This window comes from Tursiops truncatus, chromosome 10, assembly GCF_011762595.2.
Source record: "Tursiops truncatus isolate mTurTru1 chromosome 10, mTurTru1.mat.Y, whole genome shotgun sequence".
Lineage (NCBI taxonomy): Eukaryota > Metazoa > Chordata > Mammalia > Artiodactyla > Delphinidae > Tursiops > Tursiops truncatus.
In genome coordinates, this window is record NC_047043.1 from 69,986,660 (window position 1) to 70,013,091 (window position 26,432).

The 26,432-nt window shown below is 39.6% G+C and overlaps 1 protein-coding gene across 1 annotated transcript in view; it reads right to left on the reverse strand.

Moving 5' to 3' along the window:
• ERC2 (ELKS/RAB6-interacting/CAST family member 2) overlaps positions 1 to 26,432 on the reverse strand; it is an 866,017-nt gene that overhangs the window by 476,603 nt on the left and 362,982 nt on the right. The window contains exon 8 of the mRNA XM_073811247.1: positions 17,158 to 17,325. Within this exon, the coding sequence (XP_073667348.1) occupies positions 17,158 to 17,325 (168 nt within the window). The remainder of the gene's footprint in view (positions 1 to 17,157; positions 17,326 to 26,432) is intronic.

Below are 26,432 nucleotides of genomic sequence, written 5' to 3' on the forward strand. Positions count from 1 at the left end.
ACTTTCAGTCTGTATGTGTCCCTAGGTCTGAAGTGGGTCTCTTGTAGACAGCATATATATGGGTCTTGTTTTTGTATCCATTCAGCCAGTCTATATCTTTTGGTTGGAGCATTTAATCCATTCACCTTTAAGGTAATTATTGATATGTATGTTCCTATGACCATTTTCTTAATTCTTTTGGGTTTGTTTTTGTAGATCGTTTTCTTCTCTTGTGTTTCCCACTTAGAGAAGTTCCTTTAGCATTTGTTGTAGAGCTGGTTTGGTGGTGCTGAATTCTCTTAGTTTTTGCTTGTCTGTAAAGCTTTTGATTTCTCCATCGAATCTGAATGAGATCCTTGCGGGGTACAGTAATCTTGGTTGTAGGTTCTTCCCTTTCATCACTTTAAGTATATCATGCCACTCCCTTCTGGCTTGTAGAGTTTCTGCTCAGAAATCAGCTGATAACCTTGTGGGAGTTCCCTTGTATGTTATTTGTTGTTCTTCCCTTGATGCTTTCAATAATTTTTCTTTAATTTTTGCCAATTTGATTATTATGTGTCTCGGTGTGTTTCTCCTTGGGTTTATCCTGCATGGGACTCGCTGCACTTTCTGGACTTGAGTGGCTATTTCCTTTCCCATGTTAGGGAAGTTTTCAACTATATTCTCTTCAAGTATTTTCTCGGGTCCTTTCTCTGTCTCTTCTCCTTCTGGGACCTCTATAATGAGAATGTTGTTGCGGTTAATGTTGTCCCAGAGGTCTCTTAGGCTGTCTTCATTTCTTTTCATTCTTTTTTCTTTATTCTGTTCCACAGCAGTGAATTCCACCGTTCTGCCTTCCAGGTCACTTATCTGTTCTTCTGCCTCAGTTATTCTGCTACTGATTCCTTCTAGTATAGTTTTCATTTCAGTTCTTGTATTGTTCATCTCTGTTTGTTTGTTCTTTAATTCTCCTAGGTCTTTGTTAAACATTTCTTGCATCTTCTTAATCTTTGCCTCCATTCCTTTTCCAAGGTCCTGGATCATCTTCACTATCATTATTCTGAATTCTTTTTCTGGAAGGTTGCCTATCTCCACTTCATTTAGTTGTTTTTCTGGGGTTTTATCTTGTTCCTTCATTTGGTACATAACCCTCTGCCTTTTCATCTTGTCTGTCTTTCTGTGAATGTGATTTTTGTTCCACAGGCTGCAGGATTGTAGTTCTCCTTGCTTCTGCTGTCTGTCCTCCGGTGGATGAGGCTATCTCAGAGGCTTGTGTAAGTTTCCTGATGGGAGGGACTGGTGGTGGCTAGAACTGACTGTTGCTCTGGTGGGCAGAGCTCAGTAAAACTTTAATCTGCTTGACTGTTGATGGGTGGGGCTGGGTTTCCTCCCTGTTTGTTGTTCGGCCTGAGGTGACCCACCACTGGAGCCTAGATGGGCTCTTTGGTAGGGCTAATGACAGATTCTGGGAGGGCTCACGCCAAGGAGTGCTTCCCAGAACTTCTGCTGCCAGTGTCCTTGTCCCCATGGTGAGCCACAGCCACCCTCTGCCTCTGCAGGAGACCCTCCAACACTAGCAGGTAGGTCTGGTTCAGCTTCCCCTGGGATCACTGCTCCTTCCCCTGGGTCCCGATGAGCACACTAGTACAGAGTGGAGTCTCTGTTTCCCCCAGTCCTGTCGAAGTCCTGCAATCAAATCTCACTAGCCTTCAAAGTCTGATTCTCTAGGAATTCTTCCTCCCGTTGCCGGACACCCAGGTTGGGAAGCCTGACGTGGGGCTCAAAACCTTCACTCCAGTGGGTGGCCTTCTGTGGTATAAGTGTTCTCCAGTCTGTGAGTCACCCACCCAGGAGTTATGGGATTTGATTTTACTGTGATTGAGCCCCTCCTACCGTCTCAGTGTGGCTTCTCCTTTGTCTTTGGATGTGGGGCATATTTTTTGGTGAGTTCCAGTGTCTTCCTGTCAATGACTGTCCAACAGCTAGTTGTGATTCTGGTGTTCTCACAAGAGAGAGTGAGAGCACGTCCTTCTACTCCACCATCTTGGTTCCTCCCCTCAAGAGATACCATTTTTAAAAATCTAATTCAATTTTTAATAAAAATCTATTTTTATTTCTTAAGGACAGAGATATAATATGGTACTTATATGTTATCTAGTTATTTTTAGATAAAGTAGTACTATGCCTTTAGAAATAAAACATAAACAGGATAAACAATAGACAATAAAAGGACTCATTCTAATTTAGGCTTCAAAGTGAACTACACACCTCTGCACACTTCAGGATCTGGTGTGAGCTTTCTGTGGGGATCTGGTGCTCATCAAACCAAGCTTACATGTTTAAAAGACTTAGCCAATACTTGCAGGACATCTGGTCCTGTCCAAAATGTCCATAAGACGTTTGGTCCACGCCAAAACATCCTTGGTATTTGGTCGTATTCGGTCCTGTCGAAAATATCCATAAAGACATTTGGTCCATGCCAAAATGTCCTTGATATTTGGTCCTATCCAAAATATCCATAAAGACATTTGGACCATGTCAAAATGTCCTTAAAATTTGGTCCTACCCAAAATGTCCATGAGCATATTGGGTCCATGCCAAATGGTTTTGGACAGGACCAAATATCAAGGACCTTTTGGCATGCACTAAATGTCTACTGGACATTTTGGACAGACCAAATGTCTGCTAACCTGCCAATTACCATATATATTACACACCCCTGGGGTGAAAGCAACAACTGTGATATCTGCTGGCCATTCTCCAAGCCAGTGCTTACTATGAATGATAGAAAGTTGAGGTAGATTACACAAACTCACCCTTTGCCATTTGCAACAGCATGGGTGGACTTGGAGGGTATTGTGCTAAGTGAAGTAAGTCAGAAAAAGACAAATGCTGTATGATATCCTTTATATGTGGAATCTAAAAAATAAGACAAGCTAGTAAATATAACAAAAAAGAAACAGATTCACAGATATAAAGCACAAAACTAGTGGTTACCAGTGGGAAGAGGGAAGGGGGAGGGGCAATCCGAAGGTAGGAGATTAAAAGTTACAAACTATTATGTATAAAATAAACTAAAAAGATATATTGTACAACACAGGGAATATAGCCAATTTTTAATAATAGCTATAAATGGAGTATAACATTTAAAAACTGTGAATCACAATACTGTACACCTATACCTTAAATAATACTATTCATCAACTATACTTCATTTAAAAAAATAATAATGATAGAAGGTCCTTTCTTCTCAACCTAAACACAAAAAAGTGCTGGTTTGTTCTCTTTCTAAAAGCAATTTAAGGTCATCATTTCAACGCAATACATCACAGCAGATGCACGCACGCATGCACACCCCCTCCCCACCCCCACCATCTCACTGCCCTTCAGGGACCTTTCCACTAGTTCATCACTAAAATGGTTTCCCCTATCTGACCTCCATATAATTTTGCTAGTTTAGCATCAAAGCTCTGAATTCTGGTCTTAAGTCTGACTTGAGCTCACCTGAGGTTATGTATCTGATTTCTGGCTCTCAGAACCCTCACCTCCTCAACAGGCTGAATCAGACCAGGCTGCTTCTCAAGTCTTCTTCAGTGCTATCATTCTATACTGTCACAACTCTGGCTTCAGGGCAACCTCAGGGACAAAAAAAACACCTGTGTGGCTATGATACAGATGTTTCATAAATAAGAGGCATTATCTTTAGAAGTATTATCTTTAGAATGAACTATTGATAAAGGCTATAGCATGGATGAATTTCAAATGTGTTATGCCACGTGAAAGAAGCCAGATGCAAAAGGCTATATGCTGTATACTTTTATTTCTATGACATTCTGGAAAAGGCAAAACTATCAGCATGGGGAGCAAACTGGTGGCTGCCAGGGATTGGGGGCTGAGAAGAAGGGATGACTACAGAGAGGGCAGCACAAGGGAGGTTTTGAGGTGACACAGGTGTCCTGTATCATGACTGTGAAGGTAGTTACACAGCTCTATGCTTTTGTCAAAGCCCAAAGAACTGTAACACAAAGAGTGAATTTTACTGTATGTAAATTGAAAAATCAATTTTAAGTAATCCTTACAAAGTAATTCCGTTTTCTTTCCAAGCTCTCTGAAAGAGTTGATGGGTCCAACATTTAAATTCTGATTTTTAATATAAAATAATAATTACCTGTGCACCAGCAGTAATGGGCACCTTGTGCATTCAACAATACTCCTTTGAACACCTACTACTACGTTGAGAAGAACTGAGATGGAAAGTCAGCTCATCCTCATTCTAAAGACGGGGAAAATGAGGCAGAGAAATTGTAAGTAACTTGCCTAAGGTTAAAATGTCCTTAAGGTGAGATTCAAAGCCAGGCTTGACACAGTCCATGCTCTTAACAAACTAATTTTGCTGATGTGTACATATATGTATATGTGTATAAAAAATTTTTTAAAACAAAAATAGAGTCATATATCGGTGAGGGTGTGAGAAAACAGGCATTCTCATTTTCTGTACATACATATGGTAGACAGTTTATTTCACTTAGCAAAATAATGTGAATATCTTTCCATGTCATTTCTGTTGGCTGAATTTCTATGTAGAAATATACCATCATTTATTTATTCAGTCCTCCACTTTATAATATTTTCACTCTTCAGGTAAAAAATTTTTTTAAATTAAAGAACCATGCTATGAACAAGGCTGTGACTAAATCTATGCCTACTTCCTTAATTTTTTCTTAGAATGAATTCCTAGGTGAAGAATCAGGAGATGAAGCAGCTTTGGTCTACTACCCCCATATTTGTCTTTCCCCCAGCTACCTGACACATTATACCTGCCTCTATTTCTTTTCAAAGACCCTCCCCTGCGAGCTCTAATGATAAGTGTTGGTAACACAGAACGGCAGCAAAGAATATTTGCCTCTACTCCTACCTTCCCATCTGGCCACCCTTGTCTATGCCTCCAGCTGTTCACAAGTTCACAAACATTCATAATTTGGAGAAAGCCTCAGTGTACGTATGTGCTACCCTTTATAGCCTTTTATAAGTCAAAGTGCCACATGCAACCTAAAGAATTTAACTTCATATTTCACTACTAAAGAAATATTCCCACCCCAAGTCAATTAGTGCTGTTCATTCGAGCATCCTATTTGCTTAGCTTTGCTTCATTCAGACTTTACTCACAAAAAGGCTGCAGAATGCAACAGAAACTTGGGAAGAACTCATCCTTGGAAGCGAGTGACTTACTTTCCATTGCACCAACAGGAATGTCTGAGGCAAATAGTAAATACAGCCCCCCAAAGAAGTACACCTTGTTCAGCTCTATCAAATATTTGGAGTATATGTTTTAAAAATCTCAAACTTGCCATGAAGGTTGTTATATGTTAGAATTGCCTTTAGGCTATAATAACTTGTGATCTACCCCAGAGCTCAGCAAACTATAGCCCATGGACCAAATCTGATCCACTGCCTGTTTTGTAAATAAAGTTTTATTGGAACACAACCATTCCATTTGTTTACTCATCCTGAATCTCACCAGAACTTTGGAGAGATCTGTTTATTCGTGCCATTACATTTCAACTTTCCAACTAACACTTATTAAGCACCTACAAGGTGCCAAGCGCTGTGCTTGATGCTAGGGATAAGAAGATGAGTAAGACCCAGTGGCTTCCTCAGCTGAGCTCAGGATTTAATGGGGAAACAAACACATAATATCATACTTTAAGAAATCTCAGTTATGCAACCTGAAGTAATACAACCTGAGAAGTGTAATAAAGGTTCATTCCTAAGCATACATTTTGAAATCATGCAAATCCCCCTCAAATTATAAAAATTCATCCAACTTCCATGGTTTCTAAACTGAGCAGTCAAAGGCACAGGAAACTGCTTTCATTACAGTTACAAGCAATACCACTTTAGTGAGCCAACACCCCTTGTAAGTATCCTGTGAACTCCACTAGTCTCCACTTGCCTCTGGATTTCTGTGACAGGTTTATTACCACTGAACAGTTATATTAATATGCACTTGTATCAGTTTTCTATTGCTGTGCAACAAAATACCACTAATCCAGTGGCTTAAAATGACATCCATCTATCAGCTCACAATTCTGTAGGTCAGATTTCCAGCACAGTGTGGCTGGGGTCTCTATTCAGGGTATTCTGAGGATGAAATCAGGGTATTGGCCAGAATGAATATTTGTCTGGAGGCTCTAGAGGGAAGAAAAACACTTCCAATCTTACTCTTGTTATTGGCAAAATTCAGTTTCCTGTGGTCTTAGGACTGAGGTACTTGCTTCCTGGCTGTTGTCACTGGGAGTCACTTTCAGCTCCAGGGGTTGTCGCATTCCATGCCATGTGGCCCCCTCCATCTTCAAATCAACAGTGGAGAACTTCTCATGCAGTGAATCCCTCTCCTATTTTGAATCAGTGACTTCCCTGACTCTGACCTTAGAATCCATGTTTAAAGGGCTCATATGATTAAGTCAAGCTTACCCAGATAATCTCTCTTTCTTAAAGTCATCTGTGCCATATAACATAATCTATGTTAAATCTATCATATTCACAGTCCTGGGCATTATTCAAGGAATATATACCAGAGAGGTGGGAAACCTTGGGGGCCATCTTAGAATTCTACCTACCATAGCACTTTTGTTAAAATTATAAATTACTTTTATAAACTAATTATATTATCCAAGGGCCGAGTACATGTTGGTGTTATTTTTTTCTTTTTTTAGATAAATTGATCAGATTTTCTTTAAATTAATTAATTAATTTATTTTTGGCTGCCTTGGGTCTTCATTGCTGTGTGTGGACCTTCTCTAGCTGCAGCGAGCAGGGGCTACTCTTCGTTGCGGTGCGTGGGCTTCTCATCGCAGTGGCTTCTCTTGTTGCAGAGCACGAGCTCTACGCACACAGGCTTCAGTAGTTGTTGCATGTGGGCTCAGTAGTTGTGGCACGCAGGCTTAGTAGCTGTGGCTTGAGGGCTCTAGAGAGCAGGCTCAGTAGTTGTGGCGCACAGGCTTAGCTGATCCACGGCATGTGGGATATTCCCAGACCAGGGCTCAAACCCGTGTCCCCTGCATTGGCAAGTGGATTCTTAACCACTGCGCCACCAGGGAAGTCCCCATGTTGGTGCTACTGCTGGTTCTCAGAAACCAGCAATTGTAAAAGTATGTAAGTGTGATATAATGCTATGCTGAAGACCCCAAACTGCCATATACCCTGTGCCATTAGTTTAGAATTCAACTTCTGGGAAAACAGTGTGTTTAAAGCAGTTATATCTTTTAGTTTGCAAAAGGTATAGTATAGGGCTTCCCTGGTGGCGCAGTGGTTGAGAGTCTGCCTGCCGATGCAGGGAACACGGGTTCGTGCCCCGGTCCGGGAAGATCCCACATGCCGCGGAGCAGCTGGGCCCGTGAGCCATGGCCTCTGAGCCTGCACGTCCGGAGCCTGTGCTCTGCAATGGGAGAGGCCACAACAGTGAGAGGCCCGCGTACCACAAAAAAAAAAAAAGGTGTAATCAAGTAAGGAAAAAGGGGAAAAAATGGCAACAAGACTGCAATATCAGAACAATATTAAGGTGCCCCTTTCCCACGATAACTATGGAGTTATGTGCCCCAAGAATGCATCACTTCTAATTTACATTTAGCCCTACGGGAAACTTAAGACACATATTATAAAAGTTTTGAATTATGGACTTCTCTGTACAATATAACATGATAAATGCTAATATAGATATGTGTAAACTCTTCACAGCAAGGTAGAATCCATTGTCAAACAAAGGATAAGTAAAAAAGACAGACAGAAAATTTTTCTTCCACATACCTAAGGTTGATTTAAATTAAATGGCTTGGGGAGTATGTGGGAGGAAAAATGGAACCAGCTCCGGACTGAAATCTGTAAAAGCTCAAACACCTCTAATTCCATACCACAAAACAACAACAGCTGGCAGCTGAGATTGACAGATGTGTCAAGATGCCTGTACCCATTAGGGTAGCGGCCACAGTCAGGGCACTCTGGGCATTTTTATTTTAAATCTTCAGGGGTTTTGCAGGTAATTACAAACAAACTTTTAAAAAATCCATCATGCTGAAATTGAGTACAGAATATAAGGTCTTAACCCAGAAGCAAATATTTATTTAAAAGAGAATTTGCCTCCCCTGGCTCAGGATCAGCTCTCTCATTGAATAAGAAGCAGTTCTCAGTACCATCTGGCTCTGAACTGCATTTTGAAATAACACAGATAATCACTATTGCCACTAGCAAGTCATAAGGGATTGGAAGAGAACATTCATAATATGGAAGTCAAAATGACTCTCAAAGCTAATTATAAAATATATTTGATTTCTAGAAGACATAAAGAATAGAAAAACTTCTCTGAAATTTGTTTCCTAAATGAGGTAGGGGAGTGTGGTCCATCTATATTGAATTACTTCTAATTCCACCAAATGCACCGTGCTGCCTCTTCCAGCCAAACCTTTGCAAATACTATTCTTGCCACTTTGACTGGACAACACTTCCTACTCCCTCAGATCCCAGTTTAGACATCAACTTTTCCAGAAGTCCTCCTTGACCATCCTATTCCCCACAATAGGTGAGGTGGCCCTCCTACATGAACCATGTACCTGGCTGGCATAGCACATATCATACTTTGCCCTGCAATTGCCTGCTCAGTGGCCTTTTCCATGAGTGTGAGCTCTCAAAGGACAGAAACTATACCTTCTCCAATAGCCTCTGTATCCCCGAGTGCCTGAAGAGCATCCAGACCATTACAGATGCTGAATATGTATTGCTGGATGACTGAATGGTAGGAAGGAAGGGAAGGCAAACTGGCCAGAATAGGGCAGTGATGTCCCAGGCCTCAGCTATCACAGGGGAATGGAGAGAAGAAAAAGGAAAAGTGTAATCAGAGCGCAGGTTCTGTCACTAATTAGTTCTTTGACCCTAAACAAGCCACTTCATCTCTGGAACCTCTGTGTCCTGAGTGGAAAAATAAAAAGGTTGGACTAGGAGGGTTCATCAAGTCTCTTCCAGATTTATGTTCTCTCATATCTTTGTCTTCCGGACTGCCCATGCTTTATCAGCATACCCATTTTAACATGTCTTTTAAAGTCAAATAATATTCAATTGGGTTCAATAGAGGGGGTAGAAAGATGCAGCTAATTGAGTACAGTGCCTATAGATGCTGACTGAATGCATGAATAACTGAGCAGCCTTCCTAAATCCCTTTAATTGCTCCATCAGAAGGTAAATTTTTTAGCTTTGCTTCTTTTGATAATTAAATGTCATTTCATCAATGTCATCTCTAAGAGAAAAGGCAACCTCAAATCCCTTAGGAAAAAAGCAATTACACAATGGAGGAGGCTGGTGAATTCATTGCTTATCAAAGAAGCTAAGGTTTACCAAGGAAGCCACAATCTCTACTCAAGAGACACAAAGTGACCTTCGAAATATCACTTCATTGGGGCAAAATGATCAACAGGATCAACTGGTTAAAATCAAGCTGTTTCTTCCCTAGGCCATTGCTAACATTGGGCAAATAATTCCAGATAAGAGTAGCATCCATGCATGCTTGATTGTTTGTCCTGTGGACTTTAATTTGCCCTAGGACCCTTGACACCAACCACATGCCATAATAAAGACACTATGTATTAAATGATGCCAGAGTAAAGATGCTTTTGCTTAGACCCAATGACATACTGCTACCCTACAAACATAGAATACATACAGAGAATTTATTATACTATAATAAGTTACCTTTTTCCTGTATTTTCTACTGAAGAAGGCAGTTTCAAAAGAAAACAGGCAAACCACAAACGCTAACCTAGACAATACTATTTTTAGTTGCAAATATTTAAGCAACGTAGGTTAACCTACGATCAGTCAACATGAACAAACGATGTTACCTTATCCCAAATGACTAGACAAAATATATGAAAAATGCATTAAATGTGAATATAGAAATCATATTTTCAGCCCAAATGGCTGCTAAAATAAAGTTCATTTTTTGTCAGAAAAAAAAAAATAGTCTTAAAGGTATTTTCCAGATGACTGAAATGCTGGCATTTAGCTAAAGAAATTTAAACTGGGTCATAACTGATAGGTGACTCATCTCTATTCTAAATCAGATGTTTTATTTCTACCATATATTCCCTATACTGAAGTTTGACCACCACCCCTCTCCAAATTAGTTGATTTGATCAGTATGGTCAGATCAGTTTAAATAATTCTAAAAATTTTAATACTTCAAGAGTGCTATATACATACTCTTTATAGATTAATTAATATATGTGGAAATTATAAAAGAGAAAGTAATATTAACAGTTCAATCATACACACACCCACACACCCACCCACCCAAGATGTTTACCTCTGTAAACTGCCTATAATCATGCCAGAAAAAAGGTGTAGCTAAAAATGCTACAGAGAAATGTCTGCTATACTACGTAAAAATCACTTCAAGGAATACTATCTCAAGGCAGGACGCAGAGAGATCCAAGATGAGAAGGGTGGTCCATACACAGGAAGAAAAGGACCCCAAAAGACCAGGGTTAGGTCTAGATAGTAATTTGCTTTGGCAGAGGCCAAGGGGCTGTCTCTTGTGCATTGCAGGATGTTTAGCAGCACCCCTGTACTCTACCCACCAGACGCTTGCAGTAATCCTCCAGCTGTGGCAACCAAAACTACCTCCAGACATTGCCAACTGTTCCTTGGGAGGCTGGGACTTGTAAGTGTACCCCAGTTGAGAACCACTGCCTTAGACTCACAGCCACCTCGGTTGTGGCCCCATCCCCTGAGTGCCAGCCCAGTTCTTGGCTTCAGATGTAGAGTGAGCTTGACTACACGGAGGTCTAACCTTAGGTGAACAGCTCCCTGCAAAGTGGAATGGCTTCCCAGACCACTTCCTCTCGGACTAAGGGAGGAGTCTAACGAATCCTGAGTTCATCTGCGACTAGTCCAGGAAAGATGCTCAGACGTCTCAAATCACCTTTTGAGGTCTCAGTCCTTAAAGCCAACAACCAAAACAAAATGAAACTAAGAGAGCAAAAATGGTGCAATCCTTTGAAAAGGAAGCTGCAAAATAATCCAATGGCTTAGAATGGTACGGGAAGAATCTCATGGAGGAAAATATAAACATAAACTGAAGGTCACCACAATCTTTCTTTTTTCTAAATACAGACTAACATAAACTTTTAAAAATCCAGATCTGATGTCATACTTTTTAATTTAACTGTTTTCCTATTTTTCTTCACATTATTTAGTAGCTGCATCTCTGCCAGTTTGGTATTAAAACCAGGCATCCTTGTGTATCGACCTCAGGTAAATTGCTCAAACTATAGTTCAGCTAATCCCTAAAAGCTAATGATCCCACTTGTCTCATGAGGGAAGCAGGACCATAAACAGAAAAACACCAGAATAGTGTGGTGGTTAAGAATAGCTCTTTCACCTCCCTGCCATGTGACTCTGGGCAAGTCACTCTCTAAACCACAGTCTCCCATTTTAAAAATAGCGATTTTGATCATATGTACATGCCGTTAGGTTTGTTATAAGGACTCAACCTAAGAATGCAAAGCCCTTAGCACAGTGTCTGGTACATAGTAAGGATTCAATCAATAGTAGATTACCCTTTTGTTATAAAAATTATCATTTGCATGGTCATAATTGGAAATTACCACGGATAATCAGCAATTTCATTGTATCACTCTCATAAAATGCCATGACTCTAACGATCCAGTAAGTTAGAAGTGAGAACTGGAGGAAGAAGCAGTCTCTTTGGGGAACAAAACAGTATTTTCTAAAAATGCCACATTTTCTTTTTATTAAAAGGGAAAATTAAAGAAGAGTGGCTAAGCTCCCTTACTCAAGGCTTCATCCATTTTTATCTTCCCAGGGTAATGGAACAGAGGCTGGAGGTGTTAGATGCAGGTGGAGCAATAATCATTTCCTTATCTGTGCTTTATTACTCATGGGATGGTTCCATCTTGCAGCCTACACAGAACACACTGTTCTGGGAACAACAAGTGGGTCTGACGTTTCACTGGGGCAAATGACTCTTCTCACAGCAAACGATATTCCTGGGCCAGGAGTGGATCTCAAAGTGATTTCTCTTCTCCCAAGTTCTCATTCATTCAGAATTTACTGACATAATTCATTCATCAAATGCATACTGACTGAGGACCATCACCTGCCAAGAATTTTGCAAGGAGCTGGGGGTATCTTGATGATGACGTCTGGGGTGCTCAAGGAGCTTAGCCCTGGAGGGAAGCCAACATTCATTAACGGGGTGCATAACTTCAAAGTGAGCCAAGAAATGGTTATCTACGAGTGTAAAACCTCTCCCAGCCTGCAGCGTCAGCAAAGACTTCCCTAAATGACACAAGAACTGAGTGGAAAGCTCAGACGTAAGGCTTGGAACCACATTTCCCAGATTCCTTTTAGGTAGGGTCTGGTTAGATCCTACTAATGAGAGGCATTTGTGTGAACTTTGGAGCTCTGTCCCAGGACTCTGAATCTTGACCAACAGCACGAGGTAAGGGTGTGGGGCGGCGGCGCGGGGGAGGGGTGAGGGCAGCCAACAGCAGGGAAGACACTTGACCAGACACTCCGGGTTACAAGGTCAGGCCACTGTCTGCTTTCTCTTGGTCTCCTAGAGCTGTCCTGGTTCTTGATCATCCCTAATCTGGTTCTACCAGCCAGATACTGGAGCTCTGGATATTCCTGCAGTAAATTTCCTTTTGCTTAAGGTAGCCAGAATTAGCTTCTGCTCTTTGCATCCATCAAGTGGTTTGTTTCTGGTAACATGCCACTTTATACAAGTCTACCTTCCCAACCAGACTGTCAGCTTCTTGAGGACTGGAGAATGTCTTATTTCTCTTTAAACCTCCAGGGCCTACAGTAGTGACTGACTGACACGTAGGAAACACTAGTAAATGCAAAATGAATATGATTTTTCACATGTTTAAAAAATTAGGAGGTTTGCCAATAATAAATAGAAAAGTCCAACTGGATATTTAACACTGAGAAAGAGCTCAATTGAGTCAGAAAGTCCTCCATACCTTACGTCAATTTTACACTCATGTGGAAATCTCTATGTTCCCTAGCCATCTTCTCAAATTTAACTTTTTAATATAAACTTCACAAAGCAATCCAGTAAGCTAATAACCACATTCCTGTAGCATTCTTTCCTCTATTGTCATTCAGAATTTTCACCATCATACTTCCAAATGGGTAGAATAAAACTGCTAAAGGGGCAGGTCCATATATACCATTCCCAGGAGCCAACTACACTCCCTTCTCCCTGCCCTTTCCAACCCACGGGGCAATCTATGAAGCTCAGTAGACAGCTAGTGAACTTGGCGTACAGAGAAATCACCATCTGTTTTTCTACCCCTAATAAATAAAATACTTCTGCTCTATAAATTCACATTGCTTGTGGGACTGAGACCTAGAATGAAAATGGAGATAGAATTTTTCTCCAATTTAATGGCTTTAAAAAAATTTTCTTGGGTAGTAAGTTTATGCTGCAAGAATCTATGAGCTACATAACAGTCTGAATTTGATCTGGTTCAAATAATGCTACCATGTTCTAAAATCCTAGGCATTATACACTTTCCAAATGTACAATGTCATCAAGGGTTTATGACATTTACTACAAAAACTCAATAGTCAGGTAGCACCTCATCAGTGGAAGCTTGAATTCAGGTATGGGAACAGAATGCTATGGCTGTAGCATGAAAACTGGGATGCTTCTCTGACTTCAGTATCATAGCCACACAGGGATGATCCACTAAACAATCTTCATACATGCACCTTTTTGACACCTACTAAAAGAATTCCATTTCTTGGAACTATGGAGTAGAGCCAGAAACATGGTGGTAGGACCAAATCCATTCTCGATGACTTCTGTTTTGCTACACAAGTTTGATCAGAGATATTATGCCACCTGGGGTTCTCTGTTTATTCAATTTCACTTCCTTCCTCAAGTAACAAAATGCTTAGAGCGTTATGCCCGTGCCTGCTGCCCAGACATGTGACCTGTGCACATGGCTTATGGAGTACACAAGACTTCTGAGACCCAAGGCTCTGAAGGCAAAGCTGACAGATATGAGGTGCAAGCCTAGCTTGGCCAGGTTCAACATGGCTATGGAAGGAGCATACCCAGTTCTATTGGCATCAAAACACGGTGCTGGTTGCCAAAGAGTCTACAGGAAAGAAATATTAAGTAATACTGCACCTCGGACATTGACACGAGTTTATTGTTCTTCCATGCCAACACACCCTTGTCCAAAGCTTATGCTGTCCCAGTCCAGGCCTGCCCTAAATCAGCCAATTATGCTGAATGTGGTCAAAACTCTAAGGAGTCCCCAGTCCCAAAGACAGTGTTTCATTAGCCTGTCAGCTTCTGTATTATTTCCACATTCTGAAGTAGTAGTTTCTGAATTGTGTGCATCACTTCTTTAGGAATTATTTCTCTTTCACACTGCAGGTATAATAGCACTCCTGCCCCATCACTATGTTGCCAGTGGTTTTATATCCTCCACCAAATGTATTGGTAAATACTCAGTGGGAAAAAAAAAAAAAAAAAACTTGAAGCTAAACAACCTCTCCAAATATACATGAAATATTCCCAAATCCATTATCAGCATGGCTTAAATAAGTGAGATCGTGATCCTGTTGCCCAAAGGAGCCATAATACACAACTGACTTTGTTCTAGAATTCCCAAACTGATTCCCAAACCTTTGAATCTGGCTGTGACGGAAAGTTTAAAATTTTGCAAAATACTCACATCAGCAAAAGTGGCCAACTGTCACTTCTGCATTGAAAGGACTTCCCAGGGACTTGCCTGGTGGCACAGTGGATAAGACTCTGTGCTCCCAATGGAGGGGGCCTGGGTTTAATCCCTGGTCAGGGAACTAGATCCCACATGCATACCACAACTAAGAGTTTGCATGCCACAACTAAGGAGCCCATGTGTCGCAATTAAGGAGCCCTGAAGCCACAACTAAGGAGCCTGCCTGCTGCAACTAAGACCTGGTGCAACCAAATAAATAAATAAATATTTTTTTTAAAAAAGAAAAAAGATAAAAAGAAAGTGCCTTCCCAAAATCTTTACTGAGAAAATTGTTGCCATTTATTCCTCAAGAATGAAGGAGCTTAGACTGGATAAACAAAAAGGTCCTACTGTATAGCACAATCTCCTGCGATAAACCATAATGGAAAAGAATATTTAGAAAAAAGAATGTCTCTATGTGTATAACTGAGTCACTTTGCTGTACAGCAGAGATTGGCACAACACTATAAATCAACTATACTTCAATTAAAAAAAAAAAAAGAACGAGAGAGCTTAGTCTCAACTCCTGGTTGTGCAATTGTGATGTTCTTACTTGATTTGCTCTCGCACTTGGTGTCATCATAAACTTGAGGGCCAAAGAAAAAGGAGGTCTATTCTCTTAATTTGCAATAATCATTTTATTCTATACTCCCAAAGACATAAACTTGTATCTAGGTTGTTTGACCTTGGGTAAGTCTACCATAAGCCTCAGCATCGCTGGGGTTAATAACTGTGCTTGCCTCACAGGGTTATATGGTCAAAAGTAAGTAAATAGTGAACGTAATAACCGTAGCAGAGTACCTAGCATACAGTGTTCAACATAAGTTAAGTTCAATAGATGCCAGCTTTTGGTATCATTTGCTGGTGGGGATTCTAAATGAAAAGTCTTCTTCTGAATCCTTAGTATATGCTCCACGAATTGCCACTTAGTCCCACCTGCCCTAGACAGTCCTTTGATTCAAAGGGTCCTCAGTCGTCTCTTCCCAGCCCTCTTCTAATCACCTGTATCAATTAGCTGGAGCTGCAACGGTGACCAGGGCCTTGTCTGTAAAATCTTAACAGAAATGAATTAATAATATGATCTATCAGACCACCAATATCCTGTGAGGATGGAAGCCGCTGAGGATGGGGACACGGCTTCATGGGCGTGCAACTTGTGTAGGGTCACAGGGCCCCATACTCAGAAGAGCCCCATGCTTGGGTTAATGCTTTCCTTTACCATCCTGAAATTCTCAATAAAGTCTGAGCAAGGGGTCCCACATTTTCATTTTGCACTGGGCCCCACAAATTAGGTACCTGGTTGTGACTGGAGAGGTTTGGTCAGAGTGTGATAAGAATTATATTATGTTTTAAAAGAATTACTCCAGCTTGTGTTAAGAACAGCCTGTAGTAAAGGTAAGAGTTGAAGCAGCAAAAACAGGTAGGATGCTGTCAATATAAACAAGGTGAGAGGTGATGGTGGCAAATGACACCAAGAGGAGGGCCGGTTAGATTCCATTTGCCTGCAGCTGCAGCATTGGTGCCCGGCAACATGCCTGTCTATGGCAGTGTCCTGGCCAGCCAGCTCGTGCTTCCCCCCACTGGTTCCTGCCCAGCTTCCATGCTGCCTGCTTGTTAATCTGAGACCCCTGTGTTTCCCAACAGCTTCTTTTTATTAAAAGAGCAGGTGTTGGTTTCTCTTTTTGCCTACACTTTTCCTTACGGAAGGCAAGGGACCCTATGGTCCCACCAAAATTGTACACAGTAGCAAATAAGAATTCTTAAAAAAAAAATCTGGGTGCTGTCCCCAAATCTCATTCCCCTACAATGGAGAAAATTAACTGCTGAAAGAAGGAAAGAAAAAAGAGCCCTAACCAGGTCAAGCATCTTCTGGGTTAAGTCACTGTATTAGAACTTATTATACATTCTCTCACTGATTCCAATTAAGTAATGGGTGTAAACATTACCATTCCCGCACTAAAATCTGTATGGGTTTGACAGGATAAGAGCTACTAAAGTTTATGTAAATACAAAATGCAACTAAAATACCTTTAAGACCCACAAAACACACTGCTCAATTCTCAGTAAGGAAAAAGGAAAAATTAACTATAAATTTTAGTTTTATATCTAAATTTGTACAATTATCTCTATGTTTAAGATGGTAAATGAAAAAAAAATCACTATTTAGTTTCTAGGTAATCAAATAGAAAATTCAACAGGTCATGCTAAAAATGACACAGTACAACCACCAGTAAGTTAAATACCAGTAAATTTAAAGTTTATACTCCCTAATCTACAATTCTTCAACAATAATTTCTTCTTTTCCACGTGCTCAAAAGTTTCTCTCAAATGACAAAACATGGATGTTATCAATTCTCAATCTGAAGGGCTTATGTCAGCTACTCACCTTTTTCTGAAGAACATTGATTTTCCTTTCCTTCACTTCTAACATATCCTTCATGTCTCGAATCTCTCCAGCCAGTGTCCCCTTCTCTTCTGTGAGGTCCTGCAGCTGTTTTGTTTTTTTATTGAGAAAAGATTCTTTCTCTTCTAGTCGTAATCTCAGTGCATCTACCTGAAATCAGGAAAAAGAAAAAGTGTTGTAGTTTTACAGAGAGGCCATCAGTAACCATCAGTCCTGCCCTGCGAGGAGCATGGGGTAGCAGTATACCTTCTGAGCAGTGTGATCAAACACTGCTCATGGGCACCTCCAGGTGTTTCAAAGCCTACATCTACCTTAAAGTTCTGTTGCATGTGTACCCGAACAGTGATACATTTTTTAAAATATAAGGTTTATATGAAATAAGACATTATGAAATAGTAGTATGTCTCACGTTGTAAAACCAAAGGTTGGGGAAAAAAAAGCACACTAATTCTGTGTGTCTTTGAGAGCCCAGGGAGGGTACAACACGTCTCATGCAGCACCCTCCAGGGATGCTCATGTTCTCCTCAGAGAGTACAATGAGCCATGCCACGGATATCTGGGAGAACAAGACTGACACGTTGAGAAACACTCCTAAATTAGAAAAAGACGTGTTGCCAAGAGGAAGTAAATGCTGCCAGAAGAAAATGTTGTGGAAATGACACTCATGCTCCAGCTTTATGAAAGACTGCTTTCCAAGTAAAAAAAAAAAAAAAAGACAGAGCATACAAAAAAATTCCTATTTCTACCTTAGCTCAAAACTTAGATTATTACAATTTCTGCTTTTCAAGTGTCAGTAATAAAATGATGAAACATAACCTTTATTTTTTCAATGTTAACATTCCAAAGACCATGTGCAAAAAAAGTTTACGTGGGTGATGTGGGGCGTGGGGGTGATAGAAGACTTTAATCCTCACCTTCTGTACCAAGAATTGGACAGATAGAAGCTACATCAACATTCAGGAAGTAATGATGCAAGCATGTTATTCAGAGATATCAAAATAACCAGGCATGAAGAGTTTAAACAGGTGGTCTTGAGGAAAAAGAATGGGCCAGCGGTGAGCTGGGGGCTGCTGCATCTGATACCAATTCTTGTTGAACATTTTGCTCATTACACTACCAGCAGGTAAAATTTGGATGAAAGGGGAAAAAAACAAAAGTTGTTTACAAAGGATGCAAGAATACTGTAATACGCCAAAATAAATAGATACGTAAATACTATGAGGACTCAAAGTCAAAGGCAACTGGGAACAACGGAAAGAGGACACTTAGGTTTTAGGCCAGGTTCTGCTTCCATCTTCTACCTGTGAGGATCAGGACAAATAACTCTCACTTCCCCACACGCAGGCTTCCAGACTCAGTTTCTTCATTCATAAAACAAAGTGGTAAGAACAGACTGTCTCTAAGTGCCTGACATTTTATGATTTTAAAGACAGAAATCAGTCATAGGCAGAATACATCAGGGAAGGATGATGATATTAGAGATAAAGTTACCAGAGTAGAATCTCCTTTTCCTACCCCTTTCCAAGAAAGGGGTGCCAAAGTTGTGTTTTTAAAGGTCAAAGGTGATGGGGAGGTTGGTGAGGAGGTTTTCTAGTTTCTGTCCCAGAGAGGAGGATGAAGCTGGGAGGTCCCAGCAAGGGAAAAAGCGATGACGCGTACTTGAAGCCCAGTTGGCCGAATGACCCAGACTGCATTATGAGAGAGGATGGACATTCTGTGCTTGCCGAGGGTGTGAACTGCAGATTCTTCATACATCTGATAGCTGTGTGTCTTCTTACATAATGGCCATAGAGGCCGAGGCGGGTGGGTGAAGGGGATACTCATGTCCTGGGGATCTCTCCTTTTCTAAGTGAAAATTCACGCCAATTGCACTAAAGCTTAAACATCCCAGATTCTCAAGTGGCTTATCTTTGTTTAAAGTTATCTTCGTCTACCAACCTGGAGTAACATCAATACTTCTCTTTGAGCTTTCCTCTTATCTGGTGAAAAAAATATGATTTTTAGTTTATACATAAAGGATGGCATTTAGTGGGTTCCCTGGAAATTGGTGGAACATGCTGAACACTGTAGATCACAGCAGTGGTTAGAAGGGGTTACATATTCGATTGTAGAGATTTGCACACAGGCTGACCAGGATTCAGTGTATATCTGAGAAAAAACTGTGGTCCCATTAGCCCCACATTCTACCTATCAAAGATGAATGGTCTGTATCTGGATCGAAGGAAACACCCAATATCCAAAACCATGATTTAAATAGATTACAATATGGGAGGTAGTGAGTAGTGCTAGAGAGAGTTTAGAAAAAGAGACTCTCTACTGATGAATAATAAGCTTAACATTTGCAGTGCCCTCTGGCTATGTGTGATCTATCAGTGCCCTGCCCCATCTTACTGAGCCCAGAAGAGATAAACAGCAACCTTAGCCGTAAGACTATTTCTCCAGGAATAAAATGGAGAGCAAAGATGGTCGTGATCAACACACTACTCACAACACCCAAACTCTACATGGCAGGAGGGAGTCTGTGCCAGCTAAGGTCTTCTTTTTAGGAGTTTATTTTCCATGTGCCTGACAGCATGTACTTAGCTTCAAAGGAATTTGAATTGTGCCCTTCAGTCACCTTCATTCTATCTTTACAGCTTTGCACAGTCTCCTAGAATCAAGAAATGAAGCTTAAGGGTCTTTTTTTTCAGACAAAACTTTGACCTGAACTGCATCCAATTCTCAACCAACATTAGCCCAGTTTGTAGTAAGCAAGCATGACATCATTTCTAAAGTCAAATTTTAACTTCCAGATGGTGCAAAACCACAAGCAGGCACACGGACCTTCTGATGCACAGAAGTTTAACTACAAGGAAGATCAGGCCAGAAAGAACATAGTCTATTAAAAATTAGAATATGTAGTTCCAAACTGAGTAACAATGAGTAGGATTAAAGTTCCCCTCGCTAATACTCGAACCTCACTCGACAGTGTACATCATTTTTAAAAGAATCAGAAAAGCCCTGAAGTTTAGATTATATTCCAACATCAGGTAGAGACATAAAAGTTAAAATGTTTGGGAATATGAAATACCTTTCTCTGCCTCGTCACTCAACACCAAATAATTTTAAGGGCCCTTGACTCTCTCTCAAACTTTGGCAGTCGACTCAATAACAAAACTTGGCAAAGCAAAGAGCACCATCATTTCCCAGAAAAAAAAAAGAAATTAGAACTGTATGATACAGTCAGTGCACAAAGACCCATAGGTTGAATTTCCAATTTTTACATATGACTTAACCACATGGGAACTAGTCACCTAATGTTAAAACTAAGACAATCTTTTCATTTTAGAAGAATTACTCATTACCTTCTGATCCAGTTGTGTATTTGTGTGTATATGCGGGTGCATGTGTGTGCATATTTAAAAGCATATAACATATGAAAATTTAACCTTTTACCTGGCAGTATGAAACATGAAGCATTTGTTATCACTTCTGTTCCAGGTAATAACTTGAAAGAAAAGGACCATGGCAATGAAATGGGCAAAAACTGCCAAAATCAGAGTTAAACATTATTAATCTTCATTGTCATCACCCAGGAATTATAACCAGTTCCAATGGTGAGGTATGTTTCTAGAAGTTCTATATATAAGCTTCCTGACCTTCCTCCCATAAGGTCACATAGGCCTTCAGAAACGGGTACAATATTGTGACAAAACACAAAGTGCTACTTGATGTGCCATGAATAATTTTTAAAAATCAAATGGTTCACTTGAATCTTAAAATGACTACAGCAACACTTGAGGAAAAAAAAAACACTTGAGAGAGAAAAAGGGGCCACTTGAAAATTTTCACAGATTGAATACTACTTACTCGACAACACTTCAGGCATTGAATAAACATGCTATCACAAAGAAAAACTTTAAAAGAAAATGAAACTGGAACATACACAAAAGCTCCCAATATAGTTTTATTTCACATTCAAAGTGTCGTTTGTTTGTTTTTCCAAATAGTAGACTTGGGTTAAGTGTATATTTGAATTTGATTCAACTTGCAATCATTCAAATGAGGAGACAGTTTCAAAGTTGGAAGTATGCATAAAGTACATAGCTTCCAAAGACACAAACACTAAAAATAACCTAAAATCTAAAAGTTGCTGTGGTAGTAACCACTACTTCTCACTCACATCCAATTCTCCTTTCCTTCCTGAACACAGGAACAATTTCCCTTCCCAGCCCCCTTGTGGGAAGATGAGGCCATGTGTTTTATTCATGAAATGTAAGCAGAAGCGACATACATCATTTCCTGTCTATGCCATCCCCACCCTCCTCCCCTTCCTCAGAGATCTTAAAGGCTACATTTTCCAGATGGTGGAGCTAGATGATGGCAGAACCTCCATAAATCTGGATCCTCAAGAGAAGCAGGATCCCCCTAACCTCCTGCCCCCCAATCCCTAACACGGGTTGGACATAACAGTATGATGTGTTAAACCACTCATCAATAATTACAATAATTTCCCCTGGTTTTACTAAAAAGTGTGCGCCTTAAAGCTAGAAAGGTCTGTCTTAGAGACTACCATAAACCTAAACGAAATCTACTCCTTCCATGTGTGTTAAGACCTCAAAATCTACTTTCCCCTAACCTTTCACTCCAATTCCAAAGAAGGGGGGAAATGTCAGAGGGCCAAGGCCAGAGCCCAAAGGAAGAAGTAGCAGAACCCTAGGGAGTGAACACAGAGGTTAAAGATCAAGACCTTGGGGAGAAAAGAAAGAGAGACGGAAGAGGAAGAGTCTCCTTAAGCACATTGGTTTGAACTTCAGTTTGTATCAATATCAACAAGTGGCTCAAGTAGACAACTCTGTTTTGCAAAGTCTCTGCGTTGCAAATATATGTGTTCAAGCAACTCATGGCAATGGCCATGGACTTACCCACGGGCCTTCCAAATGTCAGGAACAACACTAAGGTGTTACGAGCAGAATGTGGATAATACGAGTACCTCTTTCACCAAGTTATGTTAAAGATTAAATTAAATAACACATATATTGCACTTAGCACAGTGCCTGGCACCTAGAAGCACTCAATACATTTTTGCTATTATTATTATATTTTATTATTCTGCTTTCCACAGCCTCTAACCCAGTGATTTATACACTGTAGGAATGCAATAAAGGTTGCTAATCAACAACCCTCAGGAAAAGTGAAGAACGAGCAAGTAAGTTTTTGAGCTCTAACATGTACCAGAGTGTTACATTGTCTGTCATTTACTTTAAAATATTTCAGCATACACAGTATGGTATGTGTGTCTATGTGGAGGGGGTGCCTGGGTGGGTGGGTAGATGGGTATATTTCCCAAATGCAAAAAAATTCTCCAGGGGTAGTTAATTAGCCTATGAAAGATTTCAGTTAAAAGCTGAGATGCCAGAGTCAACTACCAAAAGTGCCTCAATATTCTTTATATTTGATGAGTACCTGAAATTTGGTCAATTAACATAATTGATGTGAGGAGTGATTTTTCCTTGGTGAAATGGGCAGTGTTCGAGATGTGTGGATTGGCTAGAAATGTTGCACAGACACTTCCACCCTTCCAGAAACAAGACTGAAGACAGTGTGTCCAATGAAAATATGATGCAAGCCACATATGAAATTTTTCAATTTTAGTAGCCAAGTCTAAAAAGTAAAAAGAAACAGGTAAAATTAATTTTAATGATATATTTAACTTAACCCTATATCAAAACCCTAATTTTGATAACACTATATCAAAAATATTACTCTTTAACATGTAATCAATATTAAAAAATTAATAATATATTTTACATTTTTTGTATTGTCTTCAAAATTCAGCATTTATTTTACACTTTTAGCATACCTCAATTAGAACTAGCCACATTTCAGGTGCTCAATAGCCCCATATGGCTCATGGCTACCATATTGGACCATGCATGATTCCAATAAGCCCCAAAGTTTCAACCCTTAGATTTTGATCTCCCCACATATAATTAACCTCTAATTATAGCAAAAGTTGCCTTTCAGAAAAAAATGACCTTCAGGAACTGCACCATTAAAAATTAACTTATAGATGAGGGTGTGTCTATCTCTTACCCTACACTTAGGTTATGTCTTTCTACTCTTCGACTTCTGCACCTATTTTGATTTCAAATTTCTCTTCTCTGTAGGTGCTCTTTCTATCTCCAGTAACTAGAAGTATTTATTCATTCATTCAACAAATACGAAGACTTGATTTTGTGCCAGGCACTGTCCTAGTTTAGAGATACAGCCTTTTAACAAGACTGTCAGGTCATGACTTATTGAACCATATATTTGTGAAGTTGGAGGTGAGGTAGAGCAAATAAGTATTACGTAAATATTATCAGTAAACATGATTTTTAGGGTAAGAGGAAAGTAATACAAATATAAGAACATATGTAAAAGCCTTGTAAAAAAAAAAAACTGGATGAAAAAAGGCTAATTTGTGGCTATCTGTGTTTATTGGTGAAAATGTATATTGTGTGTTTGGGTACATACAAAATAATAAAATTCATGATTTAGCAAATGTCTATCAGCTATTATAAATTAGACTTGGACTGACACTTTGATATTCATTAAAATGGTTTATTTAACTGATGGCTACTCTTTACTATCCCATCTTAGAACACTAAATGGTCTTTATTGATTTGTTTTTGCTTTGTTTCATTTTGGCTGTGCCACATGGCTTGTGGGATCTTTGTTCCCCGACCAAGAACTGAATTCGTGCCCCCGGCAGTGAAAGCTTGGAGTCCTAACCACTGGACCGCCAGGGAATTCCCTAAATGGTCTTTACTGATCTTTAAATAAGTTGTGCTTTATACATGCTCCTCTGCTGTCAAGATAACTTTGGATTTTAATAAATTTAAGTCGTTAAAAAAGAGCCTTGTAATACTAGTAAGGATGAACACATGGTATGTATTCTTTTTAAAAATATTATGTTCTAGCTTTGTCCATTAAAAAAAGCTTAGAAAAAAGTGACCATCTCAGTATCAATGATCGCCCACCCCAAATACTGTCTCTTAAAACCATTTCTAACTAAAACAAATCAGTTTCACTGTAGAAATGATTGATTTTAGGTCTGTGGCAAGAAACTGTACACAGTAAGTATAGAATACCTTGTTGAACCAGAAAGCAAGGAATTGTGAAAAAACAATAGTCTTTTTGTTGGTCAAGGATGGGACAATTTGATGCTACTGTATGAACAGACATTGCGGGGGTGGGGGAGCAGGTATGGAGGCCAGGGACAGGCAGTCATCTGGAGGAGAGACACTGGCTGCCACAACTAGGATGGAGGTGGTGGAGAAGGAGAACGTGGCTGTGTTTGAGATATATTTTGAGAAACAATCAGGAGGCAGCTGGGAGAGCTGCGGGTTTGTAATTATGGGCAGGGGGGAAGGAAGGAAGGAATCAAAGGTTACTCCTGGGTTACTGGCTGGAATAGACAGTGGAATTATTGTCTGTTATGGGAAAGACTAGGGAGAATCAGACTTGAGGTCAGAAATCAAGAGTTCAGGATTAGGTACATGTAGCTTGAGATGCTAGGAAACATTAAAAAGGTAAATGGCTATAAGAATTGGAAGCTCCTGAGACAAGAGAAGCTGGACTAGAGTCTAACCTACTTGTGGGCGAGCAGTCCTGTAATTATATCAACATTCCTCCAGAAGACTAATGAGGACATCTTCTGCATATTTACAGATTTACTTCCACATAGATGCATTTACTCCCAGTGAGATCAAGTCAACAAAAACTTGTGAGGAGAGGACATCTACACAACTGAAAACTGAGAGAAATCCCTTTCCTAAAAGGGTCCCTGGTTTTCAGTCTTAGTTAAAAGGTCTCCCTACCCCTCGCAGTAAGAGATATGATCTTATCAATTACACCCTTAAGCTCTTCAAGACGACCAGTTAATGTCAATCATGTATTTACCCTCCTGTTGATCAATGGAGTGATAATGACCGGGGTAAAAAAAAGACTAGATAATCCCAATTCCGTGTGCTGGCTTTCATCTAGCAACCCAAAACTTAAACATTTGACCAAGGAAAAAAAATCTATACTATATTTTAAGATATTTAAATAGCACAAAGAGTAACAATAATGGCTGTATTATACATTGCTTCATAATTTACAATATACTTTTCTCTTAAATTATAAGTCTGTTCTTTCATACAATTTCAATTCGAAAAATAAAATTCAGGTATATTCAGTATTGCATAAACACATGCTATGCTTATAAAAGTTAAGTTACAATCACCAACTTGTTAACACAGTTAAAATTTTCAGGTTGTAAAGATGCATTTTGTCTTACCTACCCGTCAAAAAATTATACCCAACTCCCACATGCCACCTACTTGAAGAAAATAATACTGGGTTAAGAATGCTTTGTATCACCTACATGGAAGGATTCATATCATATGTGGGTTAATAATCCAGCCAACTTCATAAAGCCTGTTTTCATACTTAAGTTTTTGGCTACTTCTTACACTAAAATTAGGTGGTTTTAAGTGACTAGTCCAAAGTTCAAAATTTAATGTTCAGTTCAGTTCCAGCAAATTTCTGAAAACACATGGGAATTGTAACTCATGTGTTAATACTTAAAGTTTTTGTTAATAAAACTTCCAACACTAACCTTACCTCATTGAACTTACCTCACTGGTTTTTATGCTCACTATAAAACTATAGCTGTCATAATATTTTTGAATTACTACAAAAGGAAGTAAGCCATTCCAAAGTCAATGTTATTTTGCAACATGATGATAGTTATAAATTCAAAATACTTAAAACCAATTTGCAAAGCTATCAATCTTAGTACCTCCTAACATTTGAAAAGCCCGTCTTCAAAACATTTACTATTACCAAAAAAACAAGTTTAAGAAAACACCATGTATCATTCATATTGCACTTTCCCTTCAAGTAAGCACATTAAATTTAAACACGAAAAATTTTAAATATTGGTCCTACTTAGATATGCCATCAACTTTCTAAACTATCACTGAACCCAAAGAACTTAAATCACTGATAATTTGGTACCAAGATTAAGTAATCATTTTGTATCTCAAGGTCAGTTATTTTCAATAAATCCAAATAAGTAACCTCCATCCAGGTATGTGTGACATGTTTGTAATTGACTAACAAATTAGAAACCACAGTCCTTTTATTTAAAGGAGAATTAAACCTGTATTTTAAAGTCATGTCTCTCAAATCAGGGCCCATACTCCTGGAGGATGGGGACCTATGTTCAAGGATCCACGAGTTTGCTA